At 45.4% G+C, this 24,429-nt stretch overlaps 1 protein-coding gene across 1 annotated transcript in view; it reads left to right on the forward strand.

The window, feature by feature from the left end:
• LOC142573903 (uncharacterized) overlaps positions 1-24,429 on the forward strand; it is a 244,863-nt gene that overhangs the window by 172,988 nt on the left and 47,446 nt on the right. Inside the window, exons 7-8 of the mRNA XM_075683112.1 lie at positions 1,926-2,050; positions 3,065-3,203. Of these exons, the coding sequence (XP_075539227.1) occupies positions 1,926-2,050; positions 3,065-3,203 (264 nt within the window). The remainder of the gene's footprint in view (positions 1-1,925; positions 2,051-3,064; positions 3,204-24,429) is intronic.

Genomic DNA, 24,429 nt, shown 5'->3' on the forward strand with positions numbered 1-24,429 from the left:
CCTGGCGAGTTCCCGCCTTGCCTCTGCAACTGCATTTCCCTTATTAGGTCGTCTATTCTCTTCTTTAGCTGCCGCGTTTCTTGGCAGAGCGCAAGTTCTTTTTTGAGTGCTCTGTTTTCCTCAGCTAGTTTCTTTTCGTTGCTTGTTTCGTTGTTTTGACCCGAGTGCGGAAACAATGATTTGGGAGGACCTGCTCCCCAGCTCACCTGTACTCGGCCTTTCTTCTGTTGTTGTTGCTTCTGCTGCCCCGGGCCGCCGTTCTGCTCCCCCAGGGGTGGGAAGGACTCGTCCCTGGGTCCGCCACGGCTTCGGCTCCGTCCTCGGCTCCGGTCCCTGCTTCGGCTCCGCGACTAGTCCTCGTACCCGGCTCCGTTGTGGCTCTGGAATCGGCCCCTGTCGCCCTCCGAGCTGAACCATCTCGGGCGTCGCCATCGGCACCGGCTCTGCCGCTGGCCTTTATGCGGGGGTCGCCATCGCAGCTCTCCGGCCGTCTTGAGTCGCAGCTTGCAATCTTTCGTGCCGGTTGCGTGATCGCCGTCGCAAACCAGGCATGTGAGTGTGCATTGGTGTCCTTCTGCCGGATTCTGCGTCCCGCATAGTTTGCAGGCCTTGGTCTCCGGGCTCGGCCAAACGTCCGATCTATGTCCTTGCTGGCAGCAGATGTAGCAAATCTGCCGCGTCGGGCGGTACGGGTAGCACCACATCTCTCTACCGTAGTATAGGACTTGCCTTGGGGTTATGGGGTCGTCGAAGGTGATGACGGCGAATTTTGACTTTCCCAGCCTGCAGGCGCTGTGGATCGTGACTCCTTGAGTCCGCACCCGTAGGTTTGCCTCGAGTTCCTCCGGCGAGGTTCCGGGGTCTACGCCGCGAATTACCCCTCGTTGGGTGTCCTCGGGTACTGCCACGTAAGCGTTTACTTCATGGGTGCGTTCCCCGAACGTGAGATGGGTGATGCGTCTCACGTATTGGGCCGCGTCCTCGTTATCCGTGCTTACAATAATGATGTTCGAGCCGTTGCAAAGTCTGATAAGTCTTCACCTTTACATTCCGAGTTGGTTGCCGCCACTACGGCCCGGGCGACTTGGTGGGTTTGCAGCGATCTCACAATGAGTCCTTTCGGTTTCAAAATTATCTTGAGGTCGTCTTTCGGGAGCGGAGGCAGCCTTAGCCTCGGCCATCGTCTCCTTCTCGTACTGCTTCGTCGCAGCTGGCGTGCCAGCTTTTAACGTTGGCCGGGTTTTTTCCGCCGAGGTCACCCTGAGCGGCCGGTGCAGAATTTCCGGGGTTGTTCCGTTCGTTTTGTCTCTGGCGTTTCCTCTGGCGTTTAGTCATGGCTAATTCCCAGTGTTGGTTTTCTTCGCGTTGTGGTCCGCGTTATGGGTCTTGCATGGCGGCCTCCTCGTTGCCCCTGCCCGCTAAAAGCTCGGGTACGGCGGCGCCGAGCTAATCTTTCTCCATTTCTTGAGCGTCTAATAAGTCCCTGGGTTGTCCGTCCATTGTCCGTCTAGAATCGGGTCGGTAAATGAACATATTCCTATATTCCTAGGGGTGGGCTACGCACCCCGGATGGAAGACAAAACGAAGTACACTGTACGAGCGCAGACTAACAACTGGTTTATTTTTTCAGACAAGTGATTAAATATACAGAGAATGTAAACACGTGATGAAGTGACGCTTACAAGTGGTGAAAGGGTGTCAGCCTATCGTGCCATCCAAAAATTCCATTTCTTTATCATGCAGAGCGATAGAAGTCTGGCTGACGCATGAGTCTGAGGATAAAACAACGTGTCATAGCATAAACGCAACATTGAAAATTAAGATTTAGCTGTCGGCTAAACCGTGTGGGAAGTGCGAAGCGACAGGGACAATTTTAGGCTTTCTTGTCAGAATATGGTGGCTTGACGTTGTGCTCGCGATTACAGGCATACCTGAATGACGAGGATCTGAAGGCGGCCGCCATATGCAACTTCCGCAGCAACCGGCGTCGGATGGGCTTCGATTCCTTTCTGCGCAGCTTCCCCACCACTAGTGGCTGGTTCGCCCATTGGTGAGCGGCATGTATAGCGAAAATTAAGGCCTTTTATAAGCGTGTTCTGTGCGTGAGAAAAATAGTTTTACTCTGTGTGCAAATTTTTTACTGTTTGCCTATTACCGGAGGACCAGAGACATAAACCTGAGCGGCAGGTTCGGTGCGGGGTTGGTATAGGGGTTGGTCGCACCTGGTAGCGCACAGCTCAACCATACAAACAGAGAGCTACTATTGCTGCAAGCAAGTTTATTCTACTTCAGCACTGGTGTAAGTTTTCTGCGGCAGTGTAATCACGATTAGGATGCCTTTTGTAATTTTTTTACCAACACTCGCGTAATACGAAGGCGGGTCTAAGGGATTTCCGTTAGACGAAGCGTCACAGTATGTCGCTACTAGCGCTGTTGCTGCCGTACACCTCCTCTCCGGTAACCTGGTATACCGCCGACGGTAAGAAGATTGCGGACAAGCTAGAACGCTCTAAAACCTTTTTGTTATTATGGTACCAAAACCCCAGCCCAAGCCTTTCAGGTCGGCTTAAGCCTACCAATTAGTATATACGTGCTTGATAAGCCGCACCAGAGATCCAGAGGCGGCAGCCGTGCCTTTTCGAACGCATCGTGGTGCACGGTATGGTTCATTTGTCGAATGCAGCGTTGATAGGACGGCGCTTCTACAAGAGGAAAATAAGGGGGGGGGGGACTTACTATTTGTTTTGAACACACATACACAATTAACAGGACAGGGAAAGCGAGGAGCAGGCTGGTAGGCAAGTTGCATGCGTACCCGGTACGTGCCGCATCTAATGTCGCAATTTGTGCGGTTGGCACTTTCATTGTGCATTGCGGTCTCGTCCACTTATTTTTGTCGTTGCCCAATTGTGTATGCGTGTCGCCACTGCCGCAGCGCGCTTCAGGAGCAGACGAAACGAGCCGCTCGTGCCGTGCAGCTGCCTTCCAGGCACGGTTGTGGAAGGGGCGTCGGCTAAACTTTGAATCCACCCCCGAATATAAGTGCTTGCTTGTGGGCTTGCAGGGAGAACTGCGACCACTCGGGCCAGAAGCATCTGCGCCGGTTCTACCGGCGGCCCTCGTTTCTTCCTCTGGCCGTCGAGCTGACGCGGCCGAACTGGGTCATCGCGTCGCAGGGATTCAGCGGGCGCCGCTTCAAGCAGGTGCGCTCACCTGGCAGAGGAGCAACAGCCGTGTCTCACTGCCGGAAAGGCAGATAAACAAACAGCAAGGAAGGTTTATGGAACTTTGCGGTGGAGTAAAATAAAAACGAGCGGCACTCGCCGAACGCCCAGCAAGCATTTATACAGAATTAAGAACCCCACCATGGCGATCGTCCCACCGCTTCCATCTGCGGCTCGTTTTTTTCCCCTTTATTTGGCCACGGCAGCCGCATTTCGATGGGGGCGAAATGCGAAAACACCCGCTTAGATTTAGGTGCACGTTAAAGAACCCCAGGTGGTCGAAATTTCCGGAGTCCCCCACTACGGCGTGCCTCATAATCAGAAAGTGGTTTTAGCACGTAAAACCCCACAATTTAATTTTTCCCCTTTATTTATGTTTTAGCAACCTAAGGCAAACGCGCCAACGTTCGCGATAATAGTCACGCGTGAGTTAATCTTATTAGCGGTAATGTTCCCATTGCACTTATCCCACTATATACGCATATTCACTCGACATGTCTACCTTAATAAAGTCCGAGGAACAACAAACCGCGTCTCCTGAAGTCTGCTCTTGAGTAAACATGAAACAGTAAACAGTTTCATTTTATTTCACTTTAGTTTCAAACGACAAAGAATGAAAGTGTCCAACTCAAGAGATAAGCTAGAATTCTCGGAACTGTCAAAACTGATCAACAAGGCGAAAATAAGTGATATTCGAAACTATAACGGGAGAAAGACTGAAGAAGCCATAAAAAATGAATGCATGCCTGAAATCAGTGAGAAAGAAACTTGGCATAGGACAAACCAAGATGTATGCCCTGAAAGATAAGCAGTGCAATATCATCAGCAATCTCGAAGATATAGTAAAGGAAGCGGAAGAATTCTATACCGACCTGTACAGTATCCATAAGACTCGGGAGTACTCCATTCGAAACAATAATGAACAGGATACAGAAACTCCTTCTATAGCTAGCGATGAAATCACAAGGGCCTTGCAAGACATGAAACAAGGAAGAGCGGCAGAACAAGATGGAATAACGAACGATTTAATCAACGATGGAGGAGACATAATGCTTGGAAAACTGGCGGCTCTATATACGAAGTGTCTATTAACTGCAAGGGTCCCAGAAAACTGGGAGAATGCAAACATTATACTAACCCACAAGAAGGGAGACGTTAAAGAATTGAAAAATTATAGGCCCATTAGCTTACTCCCAGTATTATATAAAATATTTACCAAAACAATCTCCAACAGAATAAGGACAGCACTGGACTTTAGTCAAGCAAGGGAACAGGCTGGCTTCAGGAAGGGATACCCTACAATGGATCACATCTATGTCATTAATCCGGTTATCGAGAAATCCGCAGCGTACAATAAGACTCTTTATCTGGCTTTCATAGATTGCGAAAAGGCATTTGATTCAGTAGAGATACCAGCAGTCATAGAGGCATTACGCAATCAAGGAGTACAGAACGCTTACGTAAATACCTTGGAAAATATCTACAGACGTTCTACACTACCTTAATTCTACACAAGAAAAGCAGGAAGATACCTATAAAGAAAGGGGTTAGATAGGTAGACACAATTTCTCCAATGCTATTCACTGCGTGCTTGGAAGAAGTATTCAAGCTATTAAACTGGGAAGGCTTAGGAGTAAGGATCGACGCCGAATATCTCAGCAACCTTCGGTTTGCTGATGACATCGTTCTATTCAGCTACAATGCAGACGAGTTACAACAAATGATTGAGGACTTTAACAGAGAGAGCGTAAGAGTGGGGTTGAAGATTAATATACAGAAGACAAAAATAATGATGAATAGCCGGGCAAAGGAACGAGTTAGCGAGTGGAGTTCAGGATCGCCAGTCAGCCTCTAGAATCTGTGAAGGAGTACGTTTACCTAGGTCAATTATTCACACAGAACCCTGATCGTGAGAAGGAAATATATAGAAGAATAAAAATGGGTTGCATAGCATACGGCACACATTGTTAGCTCCTGACTGGATTTTAACGTTATCATTGAAATTGAAGGTATACAATCAGTGCATTTTACCAGTGCTGACAGATGGAGCAGAGACTTGGAGACCGACAAAGAAGCTCGAGAACAAGTTAAGGACCGCCGCACAAAGAGCGATGGAACGAAGATTGATAGGTATAACGTTAAGAGGCAGAAAGAAAGCGGTTTGGATCAGACAGCGAGCAGGTATAGACGATATTATAATTGAAATCAAGAAAAAAAATGGAGCTGGGCAGGTCATGTAATGCGCCGGTTAGATAACCGTTGGACCATTAGGGTTACAGAAGGGGTGCCAAGAGAAGGGAAACGCAGTCGAAGACGGCAGAAGACTAGGTGGAGCGATGAAATTAAGAAATTCGCGGGCGCTAGTTGGAATCGGTTGGCGCAGGACAGGGGTAATTCGTCCTGCAGTGGACATAAAACAGCCTGCTGCTGCTGCTGCTGATTCTTCTTCTTCTTCTATTTATTATTATTATTATTATTATTATTATTATTATTATTATTATTATTATTATTATTATTATTATTATTATTATTATTATTATTATTATTATTATTATTATTATTATTATTATATGAAAGTTTCACTAAAAGTAATTGTGGAATTTTAGTCCAGCGTTACATTTGGAAGCCGCCGGTCAATGAAAAATTATTTCACGTTACAGGTTTAGCGAAATTAAGCTGGAAAACGGTAAACATGGGCATGCATTGCTGTGAGTGTATATAGTATATGTTGAATGTTCCTATTGCATGTTTTCGTGGAGTAAACATAATATATATCATTATGCTCACTGAAATGTGACTGAATTCGGACTGCGACGCTAGAATGAATAATTACCACACTTGTCTAAACCGCAAGAATAAACTTAATGGAGGAGTGTTACTGATTATCAAATCGTGCATTAATTGCGACTTACTTCCAGATTTTTTTATAACGCATGATGCAGAGTACCTTGCTATTATGTAGCAGAAATATATTGTAGCTATAATGCACCGTTCTGCAGATGGAATTGTTTATACATTAATTGCGCATTGGGAAGGTTTATTGAACTACGCCAGCGAAAATGAACTGCTACTAATAGTGAAGTGGATGTTGATTTTAACATAGACATGCTGACTTGCTAAAATGCTCGACACAAGTTACACACAGCGTTATCTTCATACTGCTCGGCTAATGTGATTACAGATTTTACTAGAGTGACAAAGACAGCGAATACATTGGTTCACTTATTTATAACAAATCTCCCAGAGCACAAAGTTATTGGTGGTGTATTGCCATCAAACATTAATCGAGACCACCCACATCTCCACAAACCAAGAAGAATCACCATAATTGCGCAAATGCATTGCAGAACTTTCGCAATATTCACGAGGTCGCGGGATCGAATCCCGGCCACGGCGGCCGTATTTCGATGGGGGCGAAATGCGAAAGCACCCGTGTACTTAGATTTAGGTGCACGTTAAAGAACCACAGGTGGTCAAAATTTCCGGAGTCCTCCACTACAGCCTGTCTGATAATCAGAAAGTGAATTTGGCACGTAAAACCCCATAATTTATTTTTTCAACTTTCGCAATAACATTAAAAAAAATGTGGGATGCCGTATGTATACATGTCTGACACCTCTCATGATTCATATGATGAATTTTAGCGCCTATGTCTTGACGCATACTCGAAGTCATTTTCATATATCATACAAAGAGAAAGTAAAAGAGCACGCAAGCCTTGGGTAAATAATGAGTGCCATAAGATGATTAAAAAAGAAAGACAAGCTTTTGAATAGGTTACTCCAAACGCCCAACACTGCCGGCTGGGACATGTTTTGGATACACAAAAACAAAACGAACGCCTTACTACGGAATGCAAAGCAAAAGTATATTTACAGTTACTTCGATATCAGGGGTAAGCAGAAATTTGACACAATGTAGAGAAAATAATGAGCTGCTGAATCTGATATCTAAAAATGTAGATATTCGTGAAATAACGTTTAACAACTCAGTTAAACAAGGAGCTGAATTAGCTGACGAACTACTTTGTAAATTTAGTCTCTAGTTCTCATTCTCCGGAGGCAATAAGCGTGATCTGCAGAAATTCGACAAGCATACATTTGGATCCCAGAACTGAGAGTGAAATATACGTGTATAAATCTCTTAAGAACAGCCCAACGTGTGGTTTTCACAACATTCATAACAGGCTAGCAAAGTACGTTCTTGACATCATACTGCCACAGCTGATGCATATTTATAATCTTGCTCTCTTGACAGATGTTTTTCCGAAGAAAATGCAAATAGCAACAATTATTACGGTATTCAAAGGCGGAGAAAAAAATAAGTTATCAAATTACAGGCCAATCTCCATACTTCCCGTGCTCTCCAAAGGTTCAGAAAAAATAAAGTGTGCTTAAGTAATTCGGTTTGCAAACAAGCACAGTTTGACTAGCCCTACCTAATCCAGATTCAGAAAAGGGAGATCGACAGAAATTGCCCTTGTCATGCAAAAAAAAAAAGTTATTCTAAAAGCCTTCGATGGAAAACGTCTGCTAGCTGGATGACTGAGAAGCCTGATTGACTTTTCGAAGGCATCTGATCGTCTAAGCCATGATACACTTACTAAAAAAACTTGAATTATATGGAATTAGAGGCACACTACTCGCGCTTATAACATCTTACCTGCAACATAAGATGCAATTTTTTATTTATTTAATGGGCCTTCAGGACCATATGGCATTAAAGAGGGGAGTGAATACAGCGTAGTAGTGTAAAGGAAACAAACAAGCGCGGTGAGCTCTTGTAATAAAATGATTCTCCTAATTATACAACGTTAGCTAATGTTTTGCGGAAAGTTTGTCATCCGTGATGGCTACGATACTTGAGGGAAGGTGGTTCCATTCCTGAGATTTATGGGAGAGGAAATACTGACAGAAAGACTTCGTGCAACGTGAATCAATTCCTGCCTTACTGCGATGATCGACGCGGTTTGGAATGTACTGAGGCCGCAGGATGAAGTCGTCTTGAACTGTGGTGTGATAAAATATTTTATGAAACAGCGAAATACGGGCGATATTGCGGCGGTTCACGAGTGGAATAAGTGCTAGGTTAGTTTTCATTAAGGCTGTACTCGCAGCATGGTTATAATTAGAAAGAATGAAACGGGCAGAGTTAGTTTGTATTAGTTCAAGTGACGTATTGAGATTAATGTGACTGGGATCCCATATTGCAGATGCATCTTCAAGTTTCGAGCGTATTAGAGTCTTGTAAAGCTGTAACCTTAATGTAGTCGGTGCTTTGTGAAAGTTCCGGAAGTACCCGAGCATGCGATTAGCATTGTTAATGACGCGCCGGGTATAAATGGTCCAATTTAAGTTATTGGTAATGTGTATAGCAAGATATTTACATGACAACACGAAATCTAAAGGAACCTTGTTCAGATGGTAGGTGCTGGCGTAGAATTAGATCTGAATACGGGCATTATTTTACATTTGTTAATATTTAATTCCATTAGACACTTCCCGCACCTACCATTTATATTATCCGGATCAGCTTGGAGTGTTATAGTATTATCAGCGCTTTTAATTTCCCGAAACATAACAAAATCATCTGCGAACAGATGTATTGTAGAAGATATTTTAGCAGTAAGGTCATTAATATAGATAAGAAATAATAGTGATCTCAGCACAGACCCTTGTGGTATACCCGATAGAACTTCAGTGAGTGGAGAGTTACGACCGTTAGCAGAAACAAATTGGAAGCGGTTAGTGAGGAAATTCTCTATCCATTTTAGAAGGTTAGAGTAGATGTATAGCAAGCTTATTTAAAATGTAATAGTTCATGGCATACTTTATCAAATGCTTTACTAAAATCCAAAAACACACGGTCAGCGCATCATGAGCAATCCAGTATGCGATGCAGTTCATGAGTGAACGATGCTAGTTGTGTTTCGCACTAATATGATTTTCGAGAATAATACTGTGCCTTAGTGAAATATAGGTTGAATTCTAGAAAGCTAGCCAGATTCGTGAAAACTGCATGCTCTAATAATTTACGGCAACTACTTGTAATCGGCATGGGTCGATAATTAAGAGGTGAGTTTCTGGGACCAAATTTCCACTCCTTTGGAAGCTCACATGAGCTAAAGGGGTCGTAAGAAAATGTTTGTTGGTATCATGGAACTAAAGAGGCTAGTGCTTTTAAGGACTCTACTGTTAATGCAGTCATAGCCAGGTGACGAATGGTACGGTAAACAATCTATTAACTTGTTAATTCCGTGTACCTCAACAATCACAAGATGCATCGGTAAGTATTCTTGTTGGTATGCGGTAGGAAAATCAACGTTGCCAGTTTTCGAGAATTGACTTGTAAATGATTCATTAAGAATGGTCGCGCATACGTTCTCGGAAACATTTCCAGATGAATCTTCTAATGAAATATCATTGTTAGTAGTTGGGTTTATTATTTGCCAAAACTTTTTAAGATCTGTGTTTAGTATTTCAGGTAGTGTGCTAGATAAGTAGCTGTCCTATGCAGTTTTTAGAGCTGATGTATGGATACCTGAGGCGGATTTACAAGTTGCCCAGTGCGCGTCAGTAGGGGATGATTTCGCTAAGTGATACAAGCGCTTTTTTTCTGTTGGATGAGCGCTTTAGATGACCGAAGTACCATGGCGCTTGCACATTTGTAGTTATCGTGCAGTTAGGAATGTATTTCTCAGTTAATCTGTGAACTGTGCGTGCAAAGAAATCCCAGTTAGATTGGACTCAACGATCATCGAAAGTTTTGACAAAATAATCCTAGAAATGAGACAGTTCATTGTTTATTTTTACGAAATTAACTTTCCGATAGTCGCATATGATTTTACGGTGTTTTGACTTTTTAGGGAAAGGAGAGTTAATTATGAAATTGACCGAGAGGTGGTCACTAATTCCTGGTAGGCATGTGATATGAGATGCAAGGTCAGCATGTGTCGTAAGGACCAAGTCGAGGGTGTTATATATAATTTTTTTAAATTCTGGTTTTTTAATTTTTTAAATTCTGCCTGAGTAACTAATTGCGTGAGGGAAAAACGGAGCATAAATTTTAAAAAGTCATCAGTCTGTTGCGAGAATGGCGAAAGGCGTAATGACAGGGTGTTCGACATTATGTTTGGAAAGTTAGAACCTCCTAACAAAAACAAAGTGTCAGAAGGAAAATGAGAATCTACTATGTTGATCGTGTCATGCAGTTCATTAGTAAATGTGGATGGGGAAGAAGGTGGTCGATAACACGTGCCAAGAATCAATTTAGTATTACCTGGGGTTCATCATCAGCCTGGTTACGCCCACTGCAGGGCAAAGGCCTCTCCCATACTTCTCCAACAACCCCGGTCATGTACTAATTGTGGCCATGCCATGCCTGCAAACTTCTTAATCTCATCCGCCCACCTAACTTTCTGCCGCCCCCTGCTACGCTTCCCTTCCCTTGGGATCCAGTCCGTAACCCTTAATGACCATCGGTTATCTTCCCTCCTCATTACATGTCCTGCCCATTTCTTTTTCTTGATTTCAACTAAGATGTCATTAACTCGCGTTTGTTCCCTCACCCAATCTGCTCTTTTCTTATCCCTGTACCTGAGGTTAATATAACCCATGTTATTTCTAGAGCGCTGTTAACTTGGATAGGTGATGACGGTATGTATTTTGAAACCGCAAGAAGCACGCCTCTTCCTCTGCGACCCGTGTTGTCCCAGCGGTAAACAGTAAACAGGTACGCATCATGAAATATCCCCGAGTCAAGCGCATGCGTGGACAGTGAGGTTTCCGTTAAGGTGATTATATTCGCACTGCGTGTACATATATATATATATATATATATATATATATATATATATATATATATATATATATATATATATATATATATATATATATATATATATATCGCGGATGAGAGAGCGTCACGTTTCTTAAAAGCCCTTCTGGCGCTAGTAAAGAGTAACGGGACTTCGGATGATTGGGATCCCCTCTGCCTTTCCTAAGGCGTAACACGCGGCACAGCAGTGTCGCGATGACTTCCCTCAAAACCACGTGTATTCACCTCTTGAAGGCGGTTGAGGTCAGGGCCGTAGTTAAAGTACTTGTTATTCATGCACTATCTGTTATAGCACAATCTGAATCGAGGGGAATATGGTTGGCTCTTAGCAAAATTGATTAGTTTTTTTTTTTCGAGAAATACGTGTGCTAGGGAGAAGTCCTTGCTCACTGAAATGTTCTCTTGTTTCATATGGTTGCGAAGTGAAAGTATGTCTTGTTTAGCCTTAAAGCTCGCAAATTTGGCTGTAACGGGACGACATTGGGTCGGTGAAAACGGACCGATACAGTGCGCGCGATCAAACAAGTCGGTGCTCAAGGGTTCGAAATTTTTTTTATCGCGGTTGACAATTTATATTCTGTTTCGCTCCAGGTTTCTTTAGCGTCGGCAAGACCATGAAAGATTAAGTTGTCACGCTTCGATCCATCTTCGAATTTATGAAGGCATGCTTGGAAGGAATTACTGCGGTCTGTTAAACTACCAAAAACGTTGTGCATTTCCGGTAATTATTTGCCAAGATGATCGAGTGAGTGAATAAACTTTTATTTGGTCCAGCAAAACGCGATGATACGCGCACCCGGCTAATCCCACGACGGGACTGACAGATCTAGTCTGCCGGCCCGATCGCGGGCGCGCTGGACGGCCAGGATTTGGTCCTCAAAGACAGGACTTCGCAGGAGCGCGTCCCATTCTTCCTTGGTGAACTTCGGGCCCAGCGACCCGCACTCCCAGAGCATATGAGGCAACGTAGCTACCTCACCACAGGCCACGCAAGAACAATTCGGATATATCTCGGGATATATGCTGTTAAGGGACGCCGGATTTGGGTAAGAGTTCGTTTGCAGGAGTCTGAGTGTGACCACCAGCGGCCTGCTTAGCTTGGAGTGAGGCGGCGGGAAAACCCTTCTAAGTAAAAGAATTGTGATTTCGTTGTGCGTGATTGAAGTTGTGGGATTTTTCTTCAAGTTCTAATTGCCTTCTTTGTATACCGGAGATCTTTGTTTCTATGCTCTTTCGCCCATTTCTAACAGCCTTCACGTCAGCAGCTGTCTCATTTTGTGCTTTCGAACTTTGCAGGGAACCAGCATGTACATCTTTTAGTAATTGAAACAGGACATTGTGGGGTCTTCAGTCTCACAGGAGTACCGACCCACGCGGGTTCGAGCTTAGCGAGCCACAGGGCTGCGTCAGCCGTCAGCGTCTAGCGCCGCTGTGCGCGAGCTCAGGCCACAAGAGGCTACCGAGCGACGCATGCAAGAACACAGTATTGCCCTAAGTTGACGGAAACCGTTTATTGTACCGACGGCACCCGACACTGCACAAACGCCCAGTCCCGGGGCGGTGGGGAACCAAAGGGGTCCCATACCAAAGGCGGAAAATGCACTCAGGGGCGCCTGAAGTACGTCGCTGCGAGAGCGCAGTCTCCAAGCTGGGACACGCCGCTAGGAAAAGTCCCGGCGGCTATGCTACTTGCTCTCGCGATAAATGGGCCAGCTCGCGAGAGCTCGGTCAATCTCCTTCGGCTTGGGCCTCCGATAAGTGTGGCTCGGCGTGGTACGAACTCGCGCGTATTCCCAGTTCCTCGCGCCTCAGTCCTGGTCACAAAGGTGTCAGCGGACGAGAGGAAGCATATACGTACCTGGCGCAGTCCCAGGGAGAAAGAGCCACGCTACCGCCACGACAGTAGACGCCAGCGGCCGCCTGGTGACGTCGTAGCTCCGCTCTCACCGCGAACCGTCGCGAGTGGAGCGGCACCGCTGACAGCTGGTTCGGAGCGAGGAGGCAGTGAATCGCAGGGATTCCAGAAACAGGTGAAAGGCGCCCGCGCAATGGCGCGTCGAATTCCCCAAATCCCCACGACTTTCATCTGTTCTGCGGGGTTTTCCGGTAAACTTTCTATGTCAATTCAGTTATCTGAACGCGTGCTGGGTCGGTGTTAGTTTCAACATCATCGCATTGTAAAAGCAATAAAAAACAAGAGAACAATCAGAACAAAGACCAAAATGTTGAGGACCGCGAACAAAAAGCCTTTTTATGGCTTTGCGAGGTCCGCAGGCCTTTTTAAAAGGCTTCTCTGCCTGTTAAAAGGGCTGCGGACCTCGTCACTAGACTTTATATATAGATATATATATATATTATATATATATTTATTTTCACATACTGTCAATCCCTCATGGGTTTATAACAGGAAGGGCAAGTACATATGGTAGTATTCGCGAACAAAGAATATAAATAGATTATATAATCATAAGTGTGTTATTGCAAAGGTTTTGGTTTCACTAAACAAAAGAATTAAGTAGTTCATCCCAAATGCAATATTTGGGTACAATATACTATAACAAGGAAGAATCTGAGAAAACAAGAAACCAAACAAGAAAAAGAAAAAAACACCTGAAAGCACATGTGATATAAAATACCTAATGAACATGACAAACAGGATGCAGTCATGCGTATGATGCATCATACAAAAGGAACACTCATAGATTAAAGTGTTAGGCTATGAACAAACCTGACTATGTAAGTCAGAGCTGTAAGGCAAGGAGGTGTTCTTCCACTGAAATTACTAGCGCTAGGCGTATACAACACCTTTGAGGAGCTAGCAAGTGCCACGCTCATAGCGCAGAGGGAGCGCCTCAACAAGACTCAACAGGGAAGACACCTTCTTCAACGGCTAGGGTACCCGCTGACACCTCAGTACTGCAAAGAAGAAACACAACTCTTGCCTAACCACATTAGAGAGAACATTGTAGTAGACCCTATCCCCAAGAACATGCACCCCACCCACAATCATGAGAGAAGAGCAGCGCGTGCCCGCATGTTGCACAAACGTTGTTTCAGAGACCCGGATACGTACTACACGGACGCTAGCCCGTATCCCTCGCCGCCACGTTGCGGGCTCAAATACACAATCGCCGTTGTCAATCAGGGGAACCTGGTAGCCTCAGCCTTCATCCGCGCCACATGCAGCGCAGCAGCAGAAGCAGCAGCAATCGCTCTCGCACTTCGCGACGCCGAGAGCAAGGGAAGGTCCGCCCGTGTCCTTACTGACTCACAAGCGGCTTGTCGTTTATACCTGAATGGAACACTCCCTATACAAGCCATTCGAATCCTGGGTCGCACACTACAATGGACCCATGGTATCGTCTGGTGCCCCGGGCACGAAGGCCTGCGGGGCAACGAAGAGGCGGACTGCGCAGCTCGAGGTCTCACTAGCCGAGCGGCAGACCACACCGTTCTTCAGCCCCCGACAGACCGACGAGCGACCCACGAGTTATTAACGACAGGTCAACAAATACTACAGGACCAACGGCTCGGAAGAACGCAATACGCTTCCCCACACAAAGCTCTCAATAAACTCCAGGCAAGGGACTGGCGCCGCCTGCAAACTAACACATACCCACACTTGTCTCGTCTACACGCAATCTACCCAGACAGTTATACGTCCCGAACATGTCCCTGGTGTAGCAACCACACAGCGACACTCGCGCACATAACACACGAATGCACCGACCGTCCGGGCGACGCAATTTCGCCACGAGTCACAACACACACACTCACTACGTGGTCTTGGGAGGCGAGACTCTCCGAGCTGGACCTGGGAAGCCAACTGGCGACCCTTGACCAGGCCCGGCGAGCCGCGATCGCCAGTGGAGCCCTGTCAGAGGGAACCACCCAGGAATAAACCGCGCAACGGTTCCTGCAATAATAAAGTTTCTCCTCCTCCTCCTTCCACTGAATTAGCGAATGTATCTAATGAGGGACTGTTACTAATGGATTCACTCAGTTTATTCCACTCTCTTATCGCTAAAACAAAGAATGAATTCTTAAAGCAATCGGTATGAAAAGAATGCTCATTGAGTGTGTGTGGTTTTTATGCCGCGTTGGCCGTGTTTCATTTCTGGAGATGTAACTAGAGGTATCAATATTAAGCTTGTTGTGTAAGAGCTGGTACATAAGTTTAGAACGGGCTAGTACAGCTCGGTTTTGTACTGTTAGGATTCCGGCTTTGTTAAGTAGTTCGGTGGGCTAGTCTGTTAATTTATGTTTATTGTATATATACCGTTGAGCTTTCCTTTGTACACCTTGTAGTTTCTTTAATTAGTTGTTTAGTGTGTGGAAACCAGATAACATTTGCGTACTCAAGGACTGACCTGACGAAAGTTTTGTATCGGGTAGTGCTTGTCGGAGGTGTCTTCCAAGAAAGAAAAGGCGTTTCATTGCAGTTGCTGTAACATTATTTATATGGAAGTTCCATCTGAAGTCATGTGTTAACGTTAATCCGAGGTACTTGTGTTCATCAACTCGTATTAGTGGCACGTCGTTAACGGTATACATAAACCTCGAGTTACTTTTTTTTCTGGTGATTGAAATAACAGCAGATTTCTTAGTATTGATGGTCATCTGCCAGTGGGCACACCAGTTAGACACAGCTTTCAAGTCGTTGTTTAATGTTATATGGTCATCATATGAGTTAATATTTCGATAAAGAATGCAGTCGTCTGCAAATAGCCTAATGTTTCCTGTGATTTTTGCGGGTAGGTCCATTAATAAAAATTAGAAATAAAAGGGGAGCCAGAGCGCTTCCTTGGGGGGCTCCCGATGTTACCCGGGCTGTCTGGGAAATCTGTCCATTCACTTCCTCAAACTGGGTACGGTTAGTAAGATAGTCGCAAATCCAGTCAATTATGGGACCTGTACCTAATGTAGTCTCAAGTTTCCTTATGAGCTTTTTGTGTGATACCCAATCAAATGCCTTCGAAAAATCGAGTAGGATGAGGTCTGTTTGTCTGTGTTGGTCGATATTAAATGATATGTCGTGGGTTAGTTCCAGTAGTTGAGTGATTGTAAAAAGGCCTCTGCGAAAGCCATGTTGATGTGGTGATATGATACTCTCCTTGTCTAAGAAAACGGTTATATGTTTTAGTATGATGTGTTCTAGAAGTTTGCACACGGTACTCGTAAGCGAAATCGGCCGAAAGTTGGACGGGTCGTCTTTGCAGCCTGACTTATGTATTGGAACAACTTTTGCAGATGTCCAATCCTGTGGAAGAACAGATGATGATAATGATTTGTTTAATATTATACAAAGGTACCTCGTCATCCATTCTGCGTATCGCTTCAAGAAAGCGTTGGGTATTTTATCCGGGCCTAGCCCTTTTTTTGTGTCCAGGTTTAGGAGAAGGTTCAGTACTCCGGCCTCCGTGACGGTGACGGGGCTTAGTGTGCTGTTAACGGTGATGTCAATTTGGGCTAGTTTCCCATCGTCAGATGTGAAGATAGATGAAAAGTATTTATTTAGTGAATTAGCGCTTTGTTTGCAAGTTTGGGGTGACACTTGGGGATCAGTTGATGCCTTAGGATTAAGGTAGTTCCAGAATTTGCTCGGTGAATTTCTTATAAATCCTTGAAGTGTGTTTGTGTAAAAGTTTGACTTCGCTGTCTCTATTTTACATTTCATGTCTTGGATAGCTAGAGTCAGATTACTTCGAGATGAAGGTTTAGGTGCTATTTTCATTGATTTTTTCGGACGTTTGACTTTGCGTTTGGCATGAATGATGTCGCGTGAGATCCAGGGATTGTGCTTTCTCGTTTTTTTAATTTTAGAAAGTACATACTTAGAAATATAATGAAACATAATTGTTTTGAAACCATGGCACAATGTTTCGATGTTTGTAGTGGAACGTATTGAAAGTTCTTCAAAGGCGCTAAATTCGTTAGATAAGTAGTCAATAATACTCGTATCGTCTGCTCTACTGAAGTCCAGGTAAGTGATGCGTGGTTGGGAAGAAAATGTGTTCTGAGCAGGTACTACACATAAAGTAATCTTATGATCAGACATGCCATTAATGAATTCAAGGTGCGTTTGCTCTAACGGAAAATGATGGCTCAAAAAAACTAAATCAAGTATGTTGGAAGTAGTTCCTTGAACACGTGTGGGCTCTATTACGATTTGGCTGGGATTCAATGAAAGCATGAGTTCGAAAAGCATATCAGCACTTGGTGAGCGGTGTTCAAATGTTTGCCAGTTCACATAGGGCAAGTTAAAATCCCCTAGAAGCATTAGTCTGACCCCCAAAACTTCATTTTGCGCATACAAACACAGTCTTTCCATCACTTCAACCTCACATGAGGGACTACGATAAATACAGCCGACGACAATATTGCATGTAGAAAATGTTAGTTTACAAAAAATTCCTTCAACTCCTGTGACATCAGGTAATACGATATAAGGGATGTGCTTTTTAATCAATAAGGCGACGCCGCCACCACGTGTTAATCGGTCTTTCCGTACGATTACACAGTTTGGTGGTGTGATTTCGGCATCCCTGATATCGATTGTTAGCCAAGTATCAGTTAAAGCAACAAAATCTGGTTCGATACCAAGAAGTAATGCCTCAAGGAAGCCCCTTTTCTTTAGTATGCTACGCGCATTTATATTGCAGAAAGTTATTTAGGACGTAGCGCGTTGCGCCGAGTGCGCTTTGTTTGCCTTTCTGCTTCCTGGTTTCTTTTGCTCGAGGTAGCTGAATGCGGTTGGATTAGGGCCACATCATTTGTTTCGTCATCCCATCGGTAGATGTCATCATTGATACGCAGTTTGTCGTAGGACAGCGATACCTTGTCCCCAGATTCTTTTCTAGCTTTCGCGTAGTTCCAAAGTTTTTTCCGGATGTTTCTCACACGCCATGAAAAATCTTCGCCGATTGAAAAACTGCTCCCCTTCAGCTTATAACAGCTGCTTAGGATTTGTGTTTTGTCGCCGTAGTCCAGGAGCTTCAAAATAACCGGTCTTATTTTTTTAGCTGCTGGCCTGCCCAATCTGTGAATCCTTTCAATCGTTACATCTTCGACTTCGAGGACACTTTTAAGAATTTTTTCGTGCACTTTGTGTTCAAGTGAGCCTTCGTTTTCCTCAGCTTCCTCAGGAAGACCGTAAACAATTAGATTTGATCTTCTTGAGCGATTTTCAAGATCGTCCACGTTTAGTTCAAGTGATATTAGTGCTTTCTGAAGGCTATTAATTTGTTCCATGCATGTAGATACCTTGGTATCGAGATTGCTTAGGCTGTCGAGATTTAAGTCGATGGATGTTAGACGTTCTTCCTTAATAACATGAAGGTCGCCGGCAATTTGTTTTAGCTGCTTGGAAAATTGATCATAATCAGGCCCAGGGTTACTTTCCACATCCCCTACTATGAGCAGCAATTTAGAAACATGCACGCAAAAGTCATATAACAAATTTGAAAGTAGCCTTGGGCATGGCAGCACAATTAGGCACAATTCATTGGATTTTAGGCATTTCCCAAAACGTTTGCTAACCTGTATGGCAAAAACAAACGGGTTTGAGCTCATCGTGCCAGCAGAGCTACCATGCCCAGTGGTCCGTCGCAGTCTGTCTCCTCCTTTTATGGTCGGTGGTGCCCATAGCCTCGCCGTGGTGGCGCTGAAGTCCGTGACGTCATCCAGCGTCGTTGTTGCACTGTTATGGTGCTGTAGACCGGGCTTATCCAGATAGAATGGCGCGGCAGGCACTTGGGATCCAAGATACCCTGGAAGATAGGTCGAGTTTGTTTTCACATCCTGGCCTTTTCCTTCGTACCCGGCTGGTGTGAGCAGTAGGGCGGCGATCTGTATGGCAAAAACAAACGGGTTTGAGCTCATCGTGCCAGCACAGTTACCATGCCCAGTCAATATGTATATATGTATATATGAATTCAGTATATATGAATTCTAGTGAAACATAATGTATATATAGTACAATATAGCACTCACGTACAATTGAAACCGGAGAAAAAAAGAATTAACGCTAATTACTAATGCACATTATAAATATTTGAAATCAAAAAATGTGTCACACAGTACATACTGCAATGCACAATTCGGCAAATACACTGTTACAAAACACAATTTCTTCCTTTTTGCAGAAACAAACAAAAGACAAGAAAGAAAGCACAATAATGAAAGTTATACAGTGCAGATTTTGTTTTGACAAGACGGTAATGTAAAGCGCAACATTTGGTAGGTGTAATTAGTCCTTGGCCGTGGCATCTCCCAAAGTTCGTAACTGCGCGTATTTAGCTTCCCATCTCTGTGTTTTAAGTTCGAGATAGCATTTAACGTGTTATTATTTCTGTTAATGCATGTCTTATACCGGTGAATTAGTGTTTGCTCATAAATATCAGGCACAGAAGTAAATCCAGTTTTTTCTTAAGTGGGCGCGTATGTGTGTCGTGTGGAACATCCAGAATACTACGGATGGCCTTTTTTGTATTCTGTGTAATGTGGCGATATCAGAAAGTGTAGTAGTACCGCAAACAAGATGGCAATAGTTAATTTGAGTGAGAAGCAAGGACTTGTATAGGAGAAGCGTGATGCTTTTAGGGAGAAAATATCTTAACCCACACAAAATTCCACTCACACGGGATATTTTAGCAGCGACTAAGTCCACATGCATGTTTCACGACATATGTTCTTGAATACATCCCCAAGACATTTAACAGTAGGCACAATCGGAATAATAGAAATATTAAGATGTAATGTTAAGTCTGTAGTGACATTACGATTTCTCGGTCTGAACAGAACAGCTGTTGTTTTCTTAGCATCTATACTAAATGAACTTGCGGTAGACCACGAGGACATTTTTATTAGTGCCTCATTTGCGATACCGACAGCCTTTGTGGAATTCGGTGTGGTAACCAGAATAGTTGTGTCGTCCACGTACATAATAAATTTCACATTATGATCAATAGTAAGTAAGTCATTATTATAAGTACAAAATATCAGGGGCCCCAGTCTATATATATATATATATATATATATATATATATATATATATATATATATAATTAAGGGGTTTTACGTGCCAAAACCACTTTCTGATTATGAGGCACGCCGCAGTGGAGGACTCCGGAAATTTTGACCACCTGGGGTTCTTTAACGTACACCTAAATCTAAGTACACGGGTGTTTTCGTTCCATGTAAATGCGGCCGCCGTGGCCGGGATTCGATCCCGCGACCTCGCGCTCAGTATCCCAACACCATAGCCACTGAGCAGCCACGGCGGGGGGGCATTGCAGCAAAACTAAAGACACAGAAAAGTGGCGCTGCGAGCAGCCGTCCCGATCAGACGCACGTTCGCATCGCTCCGACGTTTTTGAAGCTTCGGGCCCGGAACTTTTTGGGCTAGGCTCCCGAAGATGGATGGGCCGCCACCTTCATGTTCCTCGACATCCCAGGATAACGTTTCGAACGTTTCCACGTCAACGACTGGTCTAGAAAACCAGTTGGAATCATCGGACACGCCCGCCGCCGGTGCCATCATGGCTTCGGAGCAGCTGCAGCAAGACGCGACGGCAGCATCGCTTCAGAGCGGCGGCCAGATAACGTGACGGAATCTTCCGAACTGCTTGACGCCGACGCAAGCATGACGGATGCGGATGATGAATCCAGCCAAGTGGTTGCGACGATACCTGTCTCGAATCCCTTTTATGTTCTTGCCACGGAAAACGCGCCTGGAAAGAGCCGTTCTTAGGATCTTGCAATTTTCCATCTGCGAAATTTGCCAAGAAATCAAGGGGGCCGTTCGGCGCTCCCCAGATAGTTCAACACAACGAACAAGGTAAATATACCTGGTAGCGAAGCTTCCATAGGAGCCCATACGTTCAAAACATGGCGGTCCATCGCCGGTTCATGGGGCTTAGCGCCATCTGTATGTGGTGGGAACACTTCCGGCGGAAGAAAAAATAACGTGACGCCATGTCCGTTAAAAGCAGAAGTGACGTCATTTTGTTTTCGAAGGCGCTAAATTTGTTTTGTTGTTCTTCCTTTGGAGCTATATATTCAAATGCCCCGCCATTCGACTTGATGGGCGTTTCGAGCTTTCAGCGTGGAAAGCGATGCAGGAAAAGGCCAGCCGTACGGTTGTCGAAATTGCATCCCTGCACAGAACATACTTTCTTTGGAGCCTGACGAAAGCTTTAGGTGTAGACAGCTGATCCTATTGTCGGATGCCAAGCCCGTCGGCCAGCGCAGTCGCACGAAAACAACTACACAATTATCTGGCGGTCGTAACTCACTACTTTTGACTGAACAGATTAAGAAGCAATGAAGCTACCCGCGTCACCAAATTCAGACAAACTTCGACAAGCAAGAAAGCACAAATTGTGAGGGGGGCGTATTTCAACAGGTTATACGAGTGCGCCTTTCTGCCCATTTCATGGCGTGCATTACAGTGCGAGTGATAGTGGCGTCAACGCCCCCTGTAGCGATGGGCGCTGAAAAGAAAGGCATTTATTAATAATAATAAAATTAAACGTTCTTTTTTAACTCATCACGAATATATAAAATTGACTACGAATTTTATTTTCGTTGAATGAATCTAACTGTGTCTCGTTTGAATTAAAAAAACGCGTTTTTCTTTCCCAATGTTTGTTCCCTCCAAACATAGTCGCACTTCAATCGCTGCTCCCATAATCCCCCCTGCTGATGTCGGTGGCAATCTGTACTGAACCGCTTTTCGCCCGAAGCTTCGCGACCTATTTGAATCGACCTTGCAACGAACGCCTCGCGAGTAAACAGCACGGCGGGCAACTTAGCAGCTAACAACGCCTGCAATGCGAATGCGCTTTTCCGAGTGCAGGGCTGTGCGACAGCTTCCACGGCCACTTTGCCAGGCAGGCTAGGTCACTTTGCTAATAATGGGCAAACTGAAGAGGATGACTGGCAATATGTCCGGCGAAAGTACAAAACTACATCCGCCGATCCAATCAGTGTTAAACACACTGTGATAATTAAGCTCACCTCGCCTGGACTACTAGGTACTTTGCCAGCACACTGGCTGCACGGAGCCATTGCTGACGAGCTACAGACAATTCAATTTCTTTCAGGCTTTCAAGTACGCCCTCTTGAACGAAGCAATCAGTTCGCAGTTGACGTTTCGCACACTCATGCTAGAGACCGTCTTCTCGGACTTCAGTCTCTCATAATTTCTGGAAGGGAAACACCAATACAGGCTTATGAAACCATTCGCCCGGGCCAGATCCGCGGCGTCATCTATCCTGCCAATGGGCTTACAAGCGAACAGCTTATGGCCAACCTCAAGTGCTACTCGTGCAGGATAGTGAGCACCAGGCCCATGGGTAAGAACGGAGCAGCTCTTATCGCGTTTGAGAGCTCTAAACTGCCCCGCAAAATCCACCTATACAGCACTCTCCTACCGGTAATACCTTACCATCCTAAAGCTGCCATTTGTGAGACCTGTCACAAGATCGGGCACCAAAAAAATTCGTGCCCGGTAGTCGACCAACGTCGATGCTCGGTTTGCGGTCGCCCTGCACATGGCAACCTCGAGATCTGTCCAGCAGAACCCCTATGCCGCAACTGTGGAGGTCAACATGTAGCCACAGACCCGAAGTGCCCTGCTCGGCAACTCTTACGAAAACCCTTAGGAACGGCATTCCGCGACGTATCCGATTGTCCCGACGAAAGGAGCGTCAGCAACGGGCCGAGCTTCGTCGAGGCAACCAAACGTTTACGCAGGCTGCGCAAAAGAGCCCTGCCAGTACGCAGCCATCATCCTCGGGGCAATATGTGTTTGCTCCAAAGGACTTCCCTCCGATACAAAACCAGCCACTGCCGAAGACAACAGATAGTAGGCGTAAACCTAAGAGGCAAGACCTTCGCAAACGATCCACCGATCCTGAGAGCTTTCGTCAAACGAATGTCACTCCTTCCTCTTCACAAACAACACCCTTTGAACAACAGGTGACGGTATCCAAGTACGCACGCGTACACAGGGCCTATGCTGAAGCCCTCTGTAATACCCGACAAGGTGCAGAAATGCATCCTGATACTGACCACTCACGCACCGTACGCTTAGACAATGACCAGCTTAGGCAAACAGTCGAACTAGTTACCACCGAGGTTATCAAGCGGATGCGTCCCCTCTTGGGTACGCCGCAGATTTCTCTAAGGCAAGAGAACGGACTTGGGCACTCATTAGCTTCAATTTCGCGGACCTCCCAGTTTAACAATGGCGGGTACTAGTGCGAAAACTCATGACATTTCTGCCCCGGATTCTACTGTTTGGTTCTTACAATGGAACTGCCGGGGAATCCGGCGTAAACGAGCAGAACTCCAGAGGAGATTGTCCATCATGCGCACGCTCCCGACAGCTATCTTACTTCAGGAGACTAGTACTAACAGCCCTAATCTAATAGGGTACAAACCTTATTGCACTCCTTCCATTCAACACCGACGTCCTGGGCCAGGATCACGAAGAGCGCCTGCAGTAGCCAACGGGCAAGCATGCGTTCTTGTCCTCTCACACGTGACCCACACAGAGCTTGATACTTCCGCGTGGTGCACGCAGACGCAGGAGGTAGCGGGAGTGCGCCTCACTCTAGACGGTGATCAACAAGCCTTGGTGTTTTCGGTTTATGCCAGGTCATTCGGCACTACGACATATCGAGTGGATATATCTTTTGGGGCACATTACTTAAGAATATACCCACAGGATCGCGTTATAGTTGGGGGCGATTTCAACGCCATGCACACATGCTGGGGCTACCACCAGTCAGATGCTCGTGGAAGACACCTATGGCAGCACATTGCCAAACCCAAATTAATCATCGTCAACAAACTAACGTTACCCACTCGCATTGGCGAACATGGAGGCCAGCAAGATACATCTCCAGACCTGACACTAGTTTCTCATCCCCAAGAAATTGTATGAACGCGGGCTGAAGATGTCATGGACAGCGACCATTACCCAGTGGTGGTGTCATGGACACCTCGAGGGCGGCAATCTCGGGAACTTCCACAACGCCATCGCATAGAGCAGCTCGTCTCATGGGATGAATTCCGGCAAGCTCTCGGTGAAGATCACGTTCGCACCCACTTAGATCAGATCATCAGTCAAATTAACGATGCTAAGAAGAAAGCTACAACAAAGCTTTCAGTTAAATTTGATGCGCCGAAGCCGGACTCCCATCTTTTGAGCCTGTGGAATCGTGGGCTCCGTGGTCTCAAGGCGTATCGTCGATCTGGTCGCACAGCTCGTCGTAGGCACGCGCTTTCTCGCATTACTCAGGAGATTGAGGGGTATACTATGCAACTCGCTCTCAGAGATTGGCAGCTGCTCTGCCACTCG

This window comes from Dermacentor variabilis, chromosome 3, assembly GCF_050947875.1.
Source record: "Dermacentor variabilis isolate Ectoservices chromosome 3, ASM5094787v1, whole genome shotgun sequence".
NCBI classification, from domain to species: Eukaryota; Metazoa; Arthropoda; class Arachnida; order Ixodida; family Ixodidae; genus Dermacentor; species Dermacentor variabilis.